This window comes from Paramisgurnus dabryanus, chromosome 16 (assembly GCF_030506205.2).
Source record: "Paramisgurnus dabryanus chromosome 16, PD_genome_1.1, whole genome shotgun sequence".
Taxonomy (NCBI): domain Eukaryota; kingdom Metazoa; phylum Chordata; class Actinopteri; order Cypriniformes; family Cobitidae; genus Paramisgurnus; species Paramisgurnus dabryanus.
This window is the reverse complement of record NC_133352.1, coordinates 17359452-17375582: the sequence shown is the minus strand read 5'-3', so window position 1 is coordinate 17375582 and position 16131 is coordinate 17359452. Positions and strand designations below refer to the sequence as shown.

Below are 16131 nucleotides of genomic sequence, written 5' to 3'. Positions count from 1 at the left end.
TGACTTTGACCCCAACCTTTAGACTGTGACCTGGTGTTTGTGTTTGTTATACACAGTTTGACCACTATAGGCGCTAAAGGCTAAAGTTAGACTTAAAAATCTGTGAGAAAATCTTCAATGCTGTCGTGTTAAAAACAATTCCCACCCAGTTCTCAAAAATAATGTTTTTGACTATTACTTATAAAGACCTAAGGGAACAAATATTGTCATTTTACTAGAATACGTTACTCAATTGATTTGCAAAGCTTTTATGAACTTTTTCCTTCAAGACTATTTACCTATCATTTAAGTTGGGGAGTTATCCGTTGCATGGCATGTCACATCATACTAGGGGCATAGCAAAAGTGTACATTATTCAAAAGTAATGATACAACAACATACGGTGTCGCTCGTCCCCATCACATCTTGTTTGTGTTGTTGATGTGTTTGTCCTGCGGTTCGCTGTTTCTGCACGCTGAGTGTTCCTTTCAGCGAGTTCAGAGAGAGGGCAGAGCTACGATCCATGCCACGAGCCTCATTTGCATAATATATGCACGCGTCATGTGACGCCATCAAGGCGGTATAAAAAGCCCTCTGCGGCAGAAATAGCATCACAAGCCGACAGTGTTTCTCTGAAACCGCTTCAAGTTCACTCATAACGCCCGGCCTCTCTGTGCACACCGCAACAGAGCGACGCAAAGAAACGAAAACAAACCAACCAGGATTTTAATATCGTGTTAAAACAAGTCGCAACCGTGGCGAGAAGTATTATTCAGACGGGTCTTGTGTTTAACATGAGCACGGAGATGTTTAAAACGCCAATGGAGCTCGCTGTTTACCAGCTGCACAATTTCTCCATCTCGTTCTTCTCGTCCTTTTTAGGAGGGGATGTAGTATCGGTCAAACTAGACAACAGGTAGGCACAAATACCGGGGATTTTTAGGGGATTATTACAATACGATTTTGTAAACAAAGGACTGTAAACCGCACAGTCATTGCATCATACACAATGCATGTTTGCTATGTTGACTAAATAAATAGTTGTATGAACGCATGTAATAAGTTTTATATTCAGCTGTCACGCAGTAAAGCATAATCGTTTATATTTCCTACTAGAAAAAGTCTAAACGGTTGTTTAAATATATTTCTCTTTGTCTCTTGCAGTGCCTCTGGCGCAAGCGTTGTGGCCATTGACAACAAGATCGAGCAAGCAATGGTAAGACAGATAACAACACTGTTTCAGCCATTATCTTAATACAAAATATGGTTTACTACACCAGATACTAAGGAGAATAAGCTCATGTTTGTAGCAATGCAATGGAAAGTATCTAGTTTTTGTGTAGGTTGTAACCAGAGCTCACTGTAAAGCACTCCTACCTTCATTGCATATGCTTTGTTTGCCCACTTGCAGTAAAACTCAAAGGTCAACCGCAAAATCGTCTGACCTTTATTTGTTTGATAAACAGCATGTTTTTGTTCTATATTCTTATAAGTCGCATTGCCGTTACAAACCAATCGATTTCAGTAAAAGCCAAACAGATCTGTTTATTTAGATTAGCAGGTTATTTACCAGTCACAGTGTGAATATATATATGCAAAGAAACTCAATTCCCTCTTTCCTTACAGGATCTTGTAAAGAATCACCTAATGTATGCAGTCAGGGAGGAAGTGGAGATCCTAAAAGAGCAGATCAAGGAGCTGGCGGAGAAAAACAACCAGCTCGAGCGAGAAAACAGCCTGCTGAAGAACTTGGCGAGCCCCGAGCAGCTGCAGAAGTTTCAATCGCGCCTGCCGTCGGACTCCAGCCTCCCAATGGAGCCTCAGGAGTCCGGGTCCCCGGAGGATGTGGGCCACCAGTACACCTGCACAGGCTCTGCTGTGTAAGTGGCTCTGCCATGGGGCGGGCAGAGCCACAGCTCTCACCTGAAACGGACCTCCAGATGTGCAACTTCCAGAAGAAGCTGTGTCTGTACAGATGAAACCTGATAAATGAAAGCATTGAGACGTACCAGTGGCCTAGTCTGTTTTGTAATATCCGACAATCTCTTCGGACTGATGCGGACAAGAGAGAGTGATGTAGACGTCCGAGGTTACTGTACAACGGGACTGACATGCCCCCCGTTTGGGGCTGCAGCCTTGCTTTCCCTTGGTCTCTTTTCGTGAAGAGAAGGAGAGGGATGTGCCTGATGGAGCTGGCCCTGAGATCTAAGCTATGGACCTCCACTGAAATGCATCCTCCAGCCAAGGAACTGTACTGTAGATCTCTTCGAGATGCCCCCACAGTCTCACAAGAGCCCTGCCTGGTGATCTTAATTCCGACGCAAGCTACAAGGGTTTCGAGCGATATCCCTGGTTTGTCGGAGTGTGCTACGGTAATTCCCTCCATGTCAATGATCCTTAACTGTGGACGTTCATTGAGATGGACCCCGGTCTGGTCCTCTCTTCCACAGTGGTGACTCCTGCCATATGATGCATTATGAAGCATTGCTTGTATCTCTGCAGTTGGGGCCTGCTGCTTACAGGGATTATTCTTTGTGTTTGTGTTTTGAAACGGAACAAAATCAACTTGTTTATATGGGCTATGTGTAAAATGATTTTTTTGTGGGAATGAAAATCTGTATACATTTGCATTGTTATGTAAATTAGCATCTGATGTAATGTTAGATGTTCTGAAATGGAGTGGATAATGCTGCCGAGGAAATATTTCAGACATCTAGTTTTGTTTACCTCTAAGCCAACCGAGAAAGTAGAGGTCCACGTGTTTTCAAATGAACTCTGTGTTTCCTAACTACCAAAGACTTGCCTAATATTCATAAGCCAACAGGACCATGTGTAACTTCACAGGGAGAAGTTTTTTGACAACAGTCTTTTTGAAACATGGGTATTGTTGCTTGATTGTATCCATGGTATTTTTTTAACAATTTGTGGATGCAAAATGCACATTGCAATAAACCTTATGTTTACACTAACAACTGCCTTCAGATCACTTTATTTCAACTATTAAGACAAGTTCGACAATGTGTAAGACCCCTGTTTAGAGATTTGTTGTTTTAGAGAATTTCATCTATAATGTTTTAGCCATTTCTTTATTCTATATCAGATTTCTGAGACACTCTGATCTCCAAAGATATTGCATTACATTATAAATGGTTAGTAAGTCAGAGCAGATCTTTTTTTGGCCTCATACTGTATACAAGACTAGTGAATGATGCATATCCAGATTTATGCATGCATAAGATAAGGCCGTTGCAGTTGGTACATTTAAAATAATCCTTAGCACTTAATGCATGGATATTGTCACTAATGCTCTCATTCCCCAACATGCAATTTAACAATATGTCTATATGAATAATGGTGTAATTGCATTAATTCACATAAAGATGTTTATCTAATATGCACTGTTCATTATTATACAAAGCTTAAACTTTCAATTGAACTGTCAAAATGCTTTTAAACTCTACATTTGAGAAAAGAGGTGTTAACAAACAGTGTGGGTTATGTATTGTAGATAAGCATATCTGCAGTTCTTAATGGCTTTGGGGCCAACCATAGTAAGAAAACAAAGTTGGCGTGTGAAACTCTGTCACGCTCCATATAATTCGATACTCAAATGTAAGATCTCACTTTTCCTCAGTTTTTCATATAAAATAGTATAAAAAATCCTGCTCTCTATCAATCCTTGCTAAATATTTATTGACACATGCAATTTTTTGGTCCACTGACCTTCAGGTGTTCATGAGTGGACCGAATCATTGCATGTGTCAATAAATATTTAGCAAGGATTGTTAGTGTGTGCAATTTCATTTATTAGACTATTTTGGATTCAAAAGTGTTGTTGTTGTTTTCTTGCGGGCCTATGGTTTCTCCAAGCGTAAACGATTCAAAGGTTTAGTTTAGTCCACTGTTGCAAATGGGTAATATTACAGTCCGAATGCTCTGATCTGAGGTTTACATTACAATTCAAATTGCGGTTCAAACGTTATAAACCTTACTCAGAAACTATTGCAGAAATTCTTACTCTTTAAAAATTTTTGCTATGGATAAAAATATCAAGAAAAGATTTGCTGCTGCAACAGACCATCAAGCCAACTGTAAATACTATAATACTACATAACAATACTCATTCACAAAGTTCTTTGGTTATTATTTTATTGGAGTAAATAAATGCGGACTAAGTAAAACGCTCATATTGGATTCACAATTCTTTACTTATTCTTACCAAAACAGCTGCTGCTATTATGCAACTTTAACATCTGTTTCAGTTTGGTGTGGTGGGTGGTTTTCTGTGTCAAGGCCTGGTGGTGAAGACGGGCTTTGCATGCAAGCACATAGTTAAAGTGCACCGAGAACTGTTGTTTACACTAGACGTTTGTCCTCTCATAGGCTTACGGTATACCGTGCCATTTTTCAACGTAGTGTCATTATTTCCAAAACTTAAGATGTAATGCCATGTTGTGGAAAATGATTACACCGTTCACAGTGTAGACATTTTTAACTCATTTGCACTTTATACAAACAAACAGCCGGCACTTTTTCTTCCAGGTGCTTCCTGTAGTGACAGAATCGAATGAGAAAGATGTTTACTTGTCACTTCGGGAAAGACTTTATTCTTTGATTCTTGGGAAGAAAGTTGACAGTATAAATAGACCTAGAGCTTCTGGCCTAAGTCATAAAAAGCCCAGTGTTTTTCACATTTATTGAAATGTAGTGGCAGTCTGGTGATCAGCTCCAAAATAAATCCTTTTTTTTACTGAAGTAAATTCACAGGGATGTCAAATGCCAAATCAGCGTATGAATGAAGTCGATAAAAGCTGCTTTAAGAAATATCAAATTAAATGATTTTAACCACATAGAAATGCAGAAATGGACGTATAAGATTGAAGCAATCATGTGGTAAGTATTTAAGGTCTTGTATTTTAAACTAGACTTTGGGATTGAACACAGAACAATAAGTCATAACCACATAAAATATGTCCCTGTACAAATCATAATTTCAGTTCCTTAAAGTTCTCTTAGTTTGTATGTTTGTGTAATCACTGAAACAACCTTATGTGTTAAATCTGAAAGTGATACTATACTGTATTTTATTTAACTATATTTTAAATCTTTTCATGGCCCTCAGATTTTCTTTGGTTTCTCTGTATCTGTTTTGGTCATTCAGTCCATTCATGAACACTTTAAATGGATAATTTATCCAAAAATGTAAATTCTGTCATCAATTACTCACCCTGAGTTTCTTCATTTTGTTGAACAAAAAATAAGATATTTTGATTAAAGATGGTGAGCACACAGTTGACGGTACCTATTGACTTCCATATAGGAAAAAAACAATACTATGGAAGTCAATGGGTACAGTCAACTGTGTGCTCGCCATCATTTATCAAAAAATCTTCTTTTGTGTTTAACAAAATAAAGAAGTTCATACAGGAACAACATGAGGGTGAGCAAATGATTGGTGGCATTTTCATTTTTGGGTAAAATATCCATTTAAATACAATTTGGTCACTGGTATCACACCATTGGCATTATATAAGAGACCATAAAGCTTTATCTCAGATTCATATCCAGTTTTGCTTTTAGTTTTACTAACTGGGTGGTGTATAAACTCACACAGGTGCCAAGTACATGTCAAGTTCAGCTCAATAACATTTAAATTATTTAAATCCAAAAACTGAATATGTTTTGTCTTAGTATATTTTACATACTAACCTGAAAACAACTTTTGCTTGATGTGTTTTGTGTTATCTTCCCTTAAAACAAATGATATTTACTGTGATAACGTTAAGACACTGACACAGTGTGGCTCAAAAGTCCAAATAGTTTTGGAAACAACATTATTACGAAAATATTGTTAAATGAAAAAATCTCTTCTTGTTTTTACACAAGACTTCAAGGGGTGTGGGAATCTGAAATGTTTACCACACTCCACCTATAGAAAGAGGATTTGGAAAGTAACATTAGTTTCACACCACCATAAAAGGATGTTACTTCACAAATACATCTGGGTGCTGCCTCCACCCTGAACTCAAGCTGCTGCAACAGGTCAGTTGTGCCACCAAACGTTAGGCAATTCTCCTTACATGGGTGAATTGCAAAAACATACAAAGCAATAATGTTTATTAGTCTCCCAGCTTGATGAGTTGTAAATGATGACGGGTATAAAAGCAGCAATAAAGATCCTCTAAATTAATCTGAGTGTTTTTATGAAGCCCCCTTCAAAGTCTTCCAAGAAAGTCTTTGTGGGAGTAAACGGGAAGGTGTTCTTATTTATTGCTATTGGAATTCCTTCTAGCCACATTTTAGGAGATTTAACAGGGACTCTGTTCATCATTCCCCAGGAGGCCGGTATGAAGTACGGTCTGTGTGAGATTTTTATGCCTAGTGGTACCATCCACGTTATAAATGTGACACGTCCAGAACATCTCAAGCAGGGCAAAACAAAACATCAACATGAGGTTGAGGATTTAAGGGGAAAACCAAGGGGCAACCTACCGATCCCTCTGATGAAGCCAATACGGACTTAAACCTGCAATTCATTGACTGGCCGCTTGAGGCTGGCTCCAAAAGGAAGTCAATTCCCATAGACCTCCATGTTTAAATGCCCAATTGACCTCAGCTTTACAAATCTACCCCCTCTTTACCCATTTTCAGTTATCCCAGAGTGATTCGCGGTGACGCGCGGCCAAGATGGCGACGGCAGGAAAAGCCTACTTTAAGCTTCAAAAATGGTCTTCACAAACCAATGGCTGACGTCACGGACACTGTGTCCATTAGGGAGGTGCATCGATGCATCGCGCTCCCACTAAAAAGACCTGTCTAAAATCGATTCTGAATCGTAAGGCTCCGATTCAGTGTTTCATGCACAGCTTGTGCATGTACTACGGCTCCGTGATCAGTAGGAAGTCCTTATCAATCTAAAATCACTACAAGTTTGACTCGTTTATAACATGCATTTAAAAAAGCAACACTCGTCAAACACAATCATTTAAAATATTCTTTATTATCATGAAAATATCTGAAACAATCTGAAGAACAGCGATATAAATATTCCTTTAGACATTTCCTGGAATAGTGTTTGGTATACTACTACTTCTGTGGCACAAATGGTGATTCTAAGCGAGAGCGCCCCCTGGCTTTTGGATGTGGCTGCATTTCACCGTAATTCATTCAAATTCATTCATTGAGAAAACGCACATTTGCCCGATTAATTGTCACAACCCTAATGTCCATATTTTTTCACAGTTTATGGGGAAAACCTATATTCACAGTCCTACCATTGAATAGCCTGGCTTGTAGTTTGGGTATAACATGTGTCCTGGTAGCTGTGAGGTGTCTGAATTACATAACCTATATACCTTACCTCAGTACTTTGGCTTTATGCTACTGTATGAATGTAGCATGGTCATATGTGTGTACATGAAATGCACGTACCTGACAAGCATGTCAACATCACTGCATCCAGCATAATGACCTTGTGAACAATGATACAGTGTCAGAATTCAATGCAGTGCAGATAGTAATCTGAACCTCTGTAGTCTTCAACTTTATCCGCAGATCATGCCGAATACGTGCAAGAACGTAGGTCAGCTGATGGTCAAATGTCTCACCCGCTGTGGTGTTAAAAAACCAATTGGAGCAAATCGTTTATCCTCTGGAGCTCTATCAAGATACTAGGGTAATTACAAACAACTTCACATGGGTGGATCAGTTCAAGTAGGCATGCAAAGAGTAGAAAAACAGGCCATACTAACTTAGAAGCCACAAAGTTATTGTGTGGTTGTGTAATGTGTGCAATTATTCTTGTTATGCATGCAAACAGCGCAGGTGAGACAAAAGACGGAATGCCAAAGTGCTCTTATTAAGAAACTTTTTTTAATTTGTCTTCCATATATATGAGCTGTTTATAACTACTGTATTACTCAATGACTACCCAAACATGTACAAAATTCCCTAGTACTATTATTTAGTGATAACAAACAAATTATGTAATGTATTAAACAAGTTGGCTAATTCGTATACATTTGTACGAAGTGAACCAGTGGAAACCAGTGGCGGCTCGTGACTGCTATTCCGAGAGGCGCAAATTCAAGTTATGTGAACCTTGTGCAGTGTTTTGTCAAAATAAGTGCCTGCTGCACACGCGTCAAAACCATTTATAATAAAAGAGTTTACAAAATACACGCAAGACACTCCCTTAACAGTAAACTCTGATTACGCATGAGATTACGCGAGTATCTGGCAAATGCGAGGGTCTCTTTTATCATAAACCTTTTAGACGTGTCTGCAGCAGGCACTTATTTTGACAAGACACACGATGCACATACTGTAGGATCGAAGCGCAGAACACACATTTTGAAATGACGAACCACACACCTGAGGGGCTACATACATGTTGTGACAAACTTCTCATCGTGCACCCTTGAAGAAAGAAGTCACCAGCCACCACTATATGAAACTGTACCACCCCAGTGACAGCTAGGGACCATTTTTTGACAGTGCAAACTAGTCTAAAGTAGCTAAAGTATACAACAAAATAAAACACCAGTGAAGCAATCTTATAGTGCACCTATTTCGTTGCTAAAAACAACGTTATTTTGGGTAGGCTATTCTGCGTGGTTTATGGTTAAAAACACACATTATTTTCCACATACCACACACTTTATTTTAGCTCCAGATATCTTGCCTCCCTGAAACTCATTGATTTTGTACAAAACTCATAGATTTAAAAAGTACTATGTCCCTGATTGGCCAGCTAATCTGTACGTTGTAATTGGCATGAATACTTTTGACGTCAGCCGGAAATGTGATGCTCCTTACCATGTTTGAAAGATTTGGTCACAATGCAATGCTAACAGGAGTTAACTTATGAGGAATTATGATAATGTCGGTCTTGTCTACATCATCAATCCCAGGAAGTAAACTGTTGCCTACAGTCTGTGTGTTTGTTGTAGTCCAAGAAAACAGATGTACGTTGGAAACGATAACTTGCATTATCGTTTACTTTGGGTTATTTAAAAAAAAGATTCCCAAAGGTAACAGTATTTGTTCTTTCAGCCACCATAAAAGAAATAATGCATATTGTTTTTACAGACTACTTAGCAGGATTTTGCTCACACTCACATGCAGCAGCATGGGTGAATTCCAGAGTGTCTGTCTGAGCCAAGTGTGACTTTTAGCCAATCAGCACTCTGATCCCCAGGGAGTGATCTCAGTTCGTCACTTGCTATAAATATGCCATTCAATCCCACACCCAGCCCACTAGGCATCTACTGATGAAGGTAAATCCGTGTATAATAAGAATAATGTCGGATAAGGATAACAACGAATAATGCTGTATATTTTCTTTTACATGTACATTTAGCGGAAACATTTATCTAAAGCAACTCAAGGGGGTCGCACATCGGGCAAGAATCGTCGCATCGGGACATGTATCTAAAAATGGAACACATTATTTTTAATGAATGTATACACAACCACGGCACCGACTACAGAGTCTGACGGCAGCTGCCTGCTGTGACTCTGGACGCTAAGGTTAACGATTAAAGGCGGGATGCATGATTTTTTTAGAAATGCTTTGGAAAAGAGAGTCGAGCCGAGTAACAAGACACACTTGTAGCCAATCAGCAGTAAGGGGTCTACTAACCGACATCGTTGCGTGGGTTGCCTATGTTTGGGTCTAATAGTGTTATTGAAAATAAAATAGCTATTGTTTTGATAGCTGAAGATCTCTAAGGTTCAACTGGAGCAAATGTTCTTGCGTGGTTGTTGGCCACCAACCACGCCTTAAGATTCAACATTTCATAATATTGCGTGTTAGCTCCTTTGCATGAACCATCTGAACCCTATTTTCAGAGAATTCCGATGCCTGAAGTAAAAGAATCCAGGAACAATTAATCGATTCAAATCATACAAGCACATTTTTCTGGGAATATGCAAAGGGTTCAAGATAAATTGCTGTAACAATCGCATTCATGCACCACAACAGTAAAACAGTGGCTTAGAGCTGATCTTACCTCACTTATTATAATGCCTCAGTGTTGCAAAATTCTGAAATATATCTTATTAAACAAATATGTAATTTGTCATGAATTTGGTTAGTTAGTTTCGACATTACTTAGCTTTGATTCCTTGCCACATTCACCTTTGGCTGAATGGGGACCTTAAGACAAATACATTTTCATAACATTACGGCAACTGTTTAGTGAGCACATAGACACTTAGTCATTTGAACAGTTTGTAATGTAAAATTAATATCTATTATTGTTATTCTATTAATCAAATTAATGTTCCCGAACAAGGTCACCGGTTGAGCCTGGTTTTTCCCAAGATTGTTTTTTATTAACACCTTACTAGTTGTTTTTCATTCCATGATGGCACAGTTCCCTTTGCTCACTGGACATTGGTCAAACTGGTCAATAAAAACTTTTCACCAAACTTTTGCACTGAAATCTTCAAAACAAAGTGCTTTACACTTTAGGTCTGCTGAGATTTCTAGCCTGCCTACGTTGAGTACTGGAGTCTAAGGAAACTCCTCAACATTACCTCAAGGGTGGGTATTGTTAAAAGTGAGTGTTTCCAAAACACAACCCGGATGTTTTCCCCCTCATGACGTTTGTTCTGCCCAACAACAGCGACCTTAGCGTGCAGCTATCTCTCTTCACAGGTGAACTGTGCTATTGTCTGTATAAATGCTTTCAAAATATGAAAGGACTACATGGGTCAGTTGTTTTCATTATTAAGTCTTTCAACATGGGCATTAAGAGCGAGGTCATGTCAGAGTTTTACTCTAGGTTAATGCTTTCAGAAAATATCTGTTTTTTACAAGATTATATTTAACATTTCTATCTGGTTGCATGGGTGTATTAGTGTCTCTTATCATTTTCTCCAAGTGTATAGCAGACATCCACGAAATAATGAAAAAGTCCAAACTATTTTTGGCCACACAGATCATTTCCTCTTCCTGCTTTAGGAACCTCGGCAGTCGTGGGTGTCCAGATTTGATACTATTTAAGGGCATTGTGGCTCTGCTTTAGGGCGACGTGGAAAAAAGCCTTTAAAACAACGTAACTTGAGGTAGAGGTCTGTGCCAAGGTCATGTAATGTGTTATGTATCATATCCGAACACAATCAACTCCATTTATAACCAAAACGTTTACATAACAGGAAAGCGATAAGTAAACCTGAACAAACAAATCTGCAGATGCATGTATTAATACTGTATTATATCGGTCTAAGGCCTGTGTTCCTAAATTTCTTTAATACACTGCCAACAGTGGATTAACAATTTACACTTTAAAAGAGAGGACTATAAACTAGTTAAATCCTGTTCATTACAAATCCTTTGGCTAAGAAATTTGGAGCAGGTGTAAACAAGTCAATCAGTTATTTTTGTAATTCCCAGGTACTTTGGCTCATGTCCACAGCAAAATAGAAGGCATAGTGTAAAGAAGACAATTGAACTTACCTTGGACAAATGCAATAACACAGACTAAACATATCATGTTACCCTCTTACACATAATGCACATTTCATTTTGAGAACATGGTGGTGCAGATTTGTAGCTCACACATTTAATATATCGCTCAAAGATATAGCTCACACGTCTTCAAAGTATGTGTTAGTAATGCATGGTTAAAATGATAGACATTAAATAATCAAAATTCAATGACATTTCTAACCACATGAATATACTCACAGTGTTTGTTAATATTACTGACAAGTTTAGCTGAAAAAAAAAGGATTGCTATATGTGACCAAGTCTGTGAAAACCCTACGAAAATATTTACTGTTTTTACGAACATAATAGCACAAAGTGTAAAATCGTGCACGCCATATTCCACTTTGGCGTGCATATAATACACCAGTCCTTCCAATTCACTTAAACGCCACATCTTTTTTTGTCATTTTATTTATTGGTTTCTCAATTTTTTGTGCATTTTTTTTTTACCATTTTCGCTTGGGTTTAGATTTAGAACAACTTTTTGTTATATAAAAATGACATCCTAACCCAAACCCCAATTCTAAGCCCAACTCCAAGCGACCATGGCTTAAATATAGACAAAAACATGTAGAAACCTACAGTATAAATGAAATAACCTCCTTAAGCAAATCTCAAATCTAACCCTAAACCCAAGCAAAAATGGTTTAAAAATAGAAAAAATTGGAGAAACCAATAAATAAAATGACAAAAAAAAAAGATGCACCGTTTAAGTGAATGAGAAGGACTGGCGTATCAAATGCACACCAAAGTGAATTTGGTGTATGTATTGCACGATTTTTACACTTTGTGCTGTTTGTCCACATCTACAAGAGACTGGATAGGTTTTTACATACAATCATCCTACTGCAAAAAACATTACTTAAAAACAACCTTGACACTGGCTGAATAAGGTCTGAAATCAATGTAAAAATCAATGATTCAAATCAATTTTGATGCTCCTAATCTCAAAATTAGTTGAGAGTTTAGCCTGGATTTCACAGATAGGGTCACATATGGTCCATTACTTCTCTCTAGACTGCACCAAATAATCAGTTTTCCTTCCTGTTTACCCCTTTAAGGGAATAAATGCCTGTCACAGACTCATGGTAGGGATTTCACAGTGTTCCCTTTGTCAGGCGTAGGGTCCATGACTTCTGCAATAATCATTTAAGTCTCTATTGTGACATGGGGCATTCTTAGTTCAACATGTGACACAAAAACCCAAATCCTATATGAGAAAAAGTCTTAAAAAAGTTGGTATTTAAAGATATATTTTACTTAAAAATTACAAGTCTGTCATCATTTTCATAATCATGTTGTTTCAAACCTGTATGACTTTCGGTCAATGTATTCAGTAACATAAAAGCAGAAATTTTGAGGTTGACTCTTGTCATGTATTTCACACAATGCAAGTAAATGGGAACTAAATATCTGTATAACATCTCCTGTAGAACTCTTTAAAAGAAAATTAGACCAGCTTAAAACAACATGAGAGTGAGTAAATGCCATGCATAACTTTATATTATTTAAGTCTTCATGCAGTAGTTGCAATGACTTGCTTTTAAAGCAAAAATATGAAAAGTCATAAAAATAATATCATCATGGTGTGAAGAGATTTATTGCATGGTGCTAAGGTGTAAATGCAGGCTGAACCAGTACGATGTTTTCCATGTTTTTTAGCATCATGCAATTTTAAACAAATATTTTACACCTGTCCCATATGTTAAACATGCAGCATTTTCAAGCAAGTTGTGTCAAGAGGAACACAGTGTTCTCTGGGGAGTTTTACAACTTTCCTGAGGGTTTAGGAAAGGCAGCAATTCGCAAGAGTATACCAGAGATTATAAAGTGTGTTCCCACCCTAAGCCATATGTACAAATCTCTCCTGCATACACACACATGCATGCTTGCTTTTCTGTCATGATGAGAACCTCTATTGTTTTGATCTGAAAAAATTATATTTTTATACCCTATCTATACAGTTAACCCTCCCATAAGCCTTGCACTTTTAGATTTTTACTACAACCTTCTTTTAACACATTTATAACTTTTCCATCCCTGTTTGGACATTCCCACAATAATACCTAACCCAAACACAGCAAAGCTCGGATGCAAGTTTTTGCCAGGGCTTTGCACAGAAAATAACATTGACTTGGGTTTGTTTACTTTTTAGTGCAACACGATTCATTCCCTTGTTTATTGACTGCAGATGGAGGGATGTTTTAGTTGACGGTTCAACAACACGCCTTTTCCTGTATGCTCGATAAATATATTCATATCTCATCAACACAGAAGATGGAAACAGTTGAACGGCTAAAACTACACAACGCAGAAACAGCAAGTGATAAACAAATGAAAGCTGAGGTACTGAAAAACAAAATGTTCTTTAAAAAAAAAATCAATATTTATGCTGCACGACAGCTATGTGGAGGTGATGTCAAATTAGATAACTGTATTGGCTACATGGTAGGAGTACAAAGTAAACAAGGTGACTCTTTTGGCCACGGGGCAGAACATGTAACAGAGTAATACAAATGCAAATCCAAATCCAAATTCAGACAATTAGTAACCACTGTGTCGGATAAGCACAGACACAGTAGAAATAAATATCAACATATTTTTCAGGAGTTTGTAAGGTATGAATGGCTGCTTTTAGTTTAACACAATGTTCCAGAAGAAGCAAATGTCTAAAGGTTAAAACTGCCAGACTTGTACATGCCAAAATAAAGTTACAGTCAAATGAATGGCTAAAGGAAATAACTACACATCCGCTGCCTGTTTGGCACAGAGAAATGTTCAAACTTTTTAGTCAAAGGTTCACTTGCCATTTAAATTTGATGGATTTATTATGTTAACTTTAGTTAAACATCAACTTTAGCAGAATGCAGGAAGTTTCTGGCAGAACCGCCGGACATTACGGACTACAGCCTCACTTCTTCCCAAAACTTCTGCACTTGAGTGAAAACATGAGCAATGACATGCAAGGAAAACAACCCAATTACCACGATGTCATCAGCTGAAATCTGCAGGGGATTATGGTCTTTATTTAGTTTACATTTTGCCAAATAATTTTTGTAAACCTAAACAAATTGGATCTGATGCATGATGGCAAGTATGCTGTATACTAGATGCACCCCTATGGGATTTTTTTTTAACTTTAAACGTGTTTCAATTCAATAAATTTTAATATTTACTTAATAGTCGTCGTAACATTTACAAGCAGTGATTTTGCACATTATTTGAGCTTTTAATGTGTTTTTTAACAGTTCTCTGTTTTATTTGATTTCAGCATGTGTGTTGTATGAAAACACAATACTTGGCGAATTGCTTTAGCATGAGAAAGTTTATAGCTTAAGCGATAAAGTACAGTGAGCTTGGGGCAAAATAATACTTACCGCTGTTGCATCAAACTAGAATGACAAGTGAAGTACTAAAGGGACCTGACATTAGTACACACTGCATTATGCCATGCCATATACATCATTCACATATTGTGTTTGCGTGGTTTATGGTTAAAAAACACATTATTTTCCACATACCGTACATTTTTGTAGCTCCAGAGTTCCCTGTCTTCCCGAAACGCACAGATTTTGTACAAAACTCATCGATTTGAAAAGTGCTGTGTCCCTGATTGGCCAGCTAATCTGTATGTTGTGATTGGTCTGAATACCTCTGACGTTAGCCGGAAATGTGACGCTCCTTACCATGTTTGAAAGATTTGCACACAATGCAATACTAACAGGAGTTAACTTACAGGCTGTAAGTCCGAAGCGGGATGAATTATGATAATGTCGGTCTTCTCTCGATCATAAATCCCAGGAAGTAAAATGTTGCCTACAATCCATGTGTTTGTTGTAGTCCAAGAAAAGAGATTTACGTTGGAGACGATAACTTGCATCATTATTTACTTTGGGGTTTGTACCTTTTGCATCTCGTTAATATGTAATAATTCACACTTACACACCAAAGGCAATATACATTTGGAAATCGAACCATTGGTGCTCTTTAAAATGAATCTTCTGACCCAAACAAGCACTGTGTCCGTAATCGCGCACTTCCACACTTTCAAGTAGGTGAGGTGACTAGTACAGTATATCCGAATGCAAAGTATTCGAAAAACAGTAGGTGAAGAAGATGATTTAATACTTCCTGAAATATTTTGAAGTGTGCATTTGATAGAAACTTTATCCTATGAGGCCCTAGGAGAGGAGTCACGTAATAAAGAAGAAGAAGGATATATATTAAAATGTTGGAAAATGGTACCGTGGCTCCATTCAAATGTAAATACAAGGAAAACCATGGTTAAATGTACTGTTTTAACAATCGATGAGTAGATACATCATCTCATTCAGTACAATTTTGGAAACAGAGATGTCGTTGACTTGTCTGGAACCCTGAATCTCTTGGATTTGAAGAGGAAGTATTTTTTATAAGATAAAGTCTTATCTGTCTTTCCTTAAATAAAAATTGACCTGAAGCAGCAGTTATACCTACTCATTAACCAGGTTTGTTTTTGCTTTTAAAAACACTGTTTGGAGGAGCTCAAGTTCTGGTGCAGCGGTGATGCCGAAAGTAATGGTCCCAGATATGTTTAAGAATGGGTCTACTGGGAATTTACACTCTAATTTTGGAGAGAGAGCACTATGCCATATGCACAGATAGTGTATTTATGT

At 37.7% G+C, this 16131-nt stretch overlaps 1 protein-coding gene and 1 long non-coding RNA gene across 3 annotated transcripts in view; one reads left to right on the top strand and one right to left on the bottom strand.

Moving 5' to 3' along the window:
* The window catches only part of LOC135754226 (uncharacterized), a 53482-nt gene extending 53017 nt beyond the window's left edge, over positions 1-465 (bottom strand). Inside the window, exon 1 of the long non-coding RNA XR_010534180.2 lies at positions 382-465. This is a non-coding gene — a long non-coding RNA (uncharacterized lncRNA). The remainder of the gene's footprint in view (positions 1-381) is intronic.
* tsc22d3 (TSC22 domain family, member 3) overlaps positions 1-2951 on the top strand; it is a 32629-nt gene extending 29678 nt beyond the window's left edge. The window contains exons 1-3 of one of the 2 annotated variants that reach the window (XM_065266652.2): positions 599-895; positions 1144-1195; positions 1606-2951. In XM_065266652.2, coding sequence (XP_065122724.1) covers positions 774-895; positions 1144-1195; positions 1606-1863 — 432 coding nt within the window. In that variant the 5' untranslated portion in view covers positions 599-773 and the 3' untranslated portion in view covers positions 1864-2951. Of the gene's footprint in view, positions 1-598; positions 896-1143; positions 1196-1605 lie in introns of those variants that run through there. The other variant, XM_065266650.2, reaches the window with a different exon arrangement.
* Positions 2952-16131: the final 13180 nt, after the last annotated feature.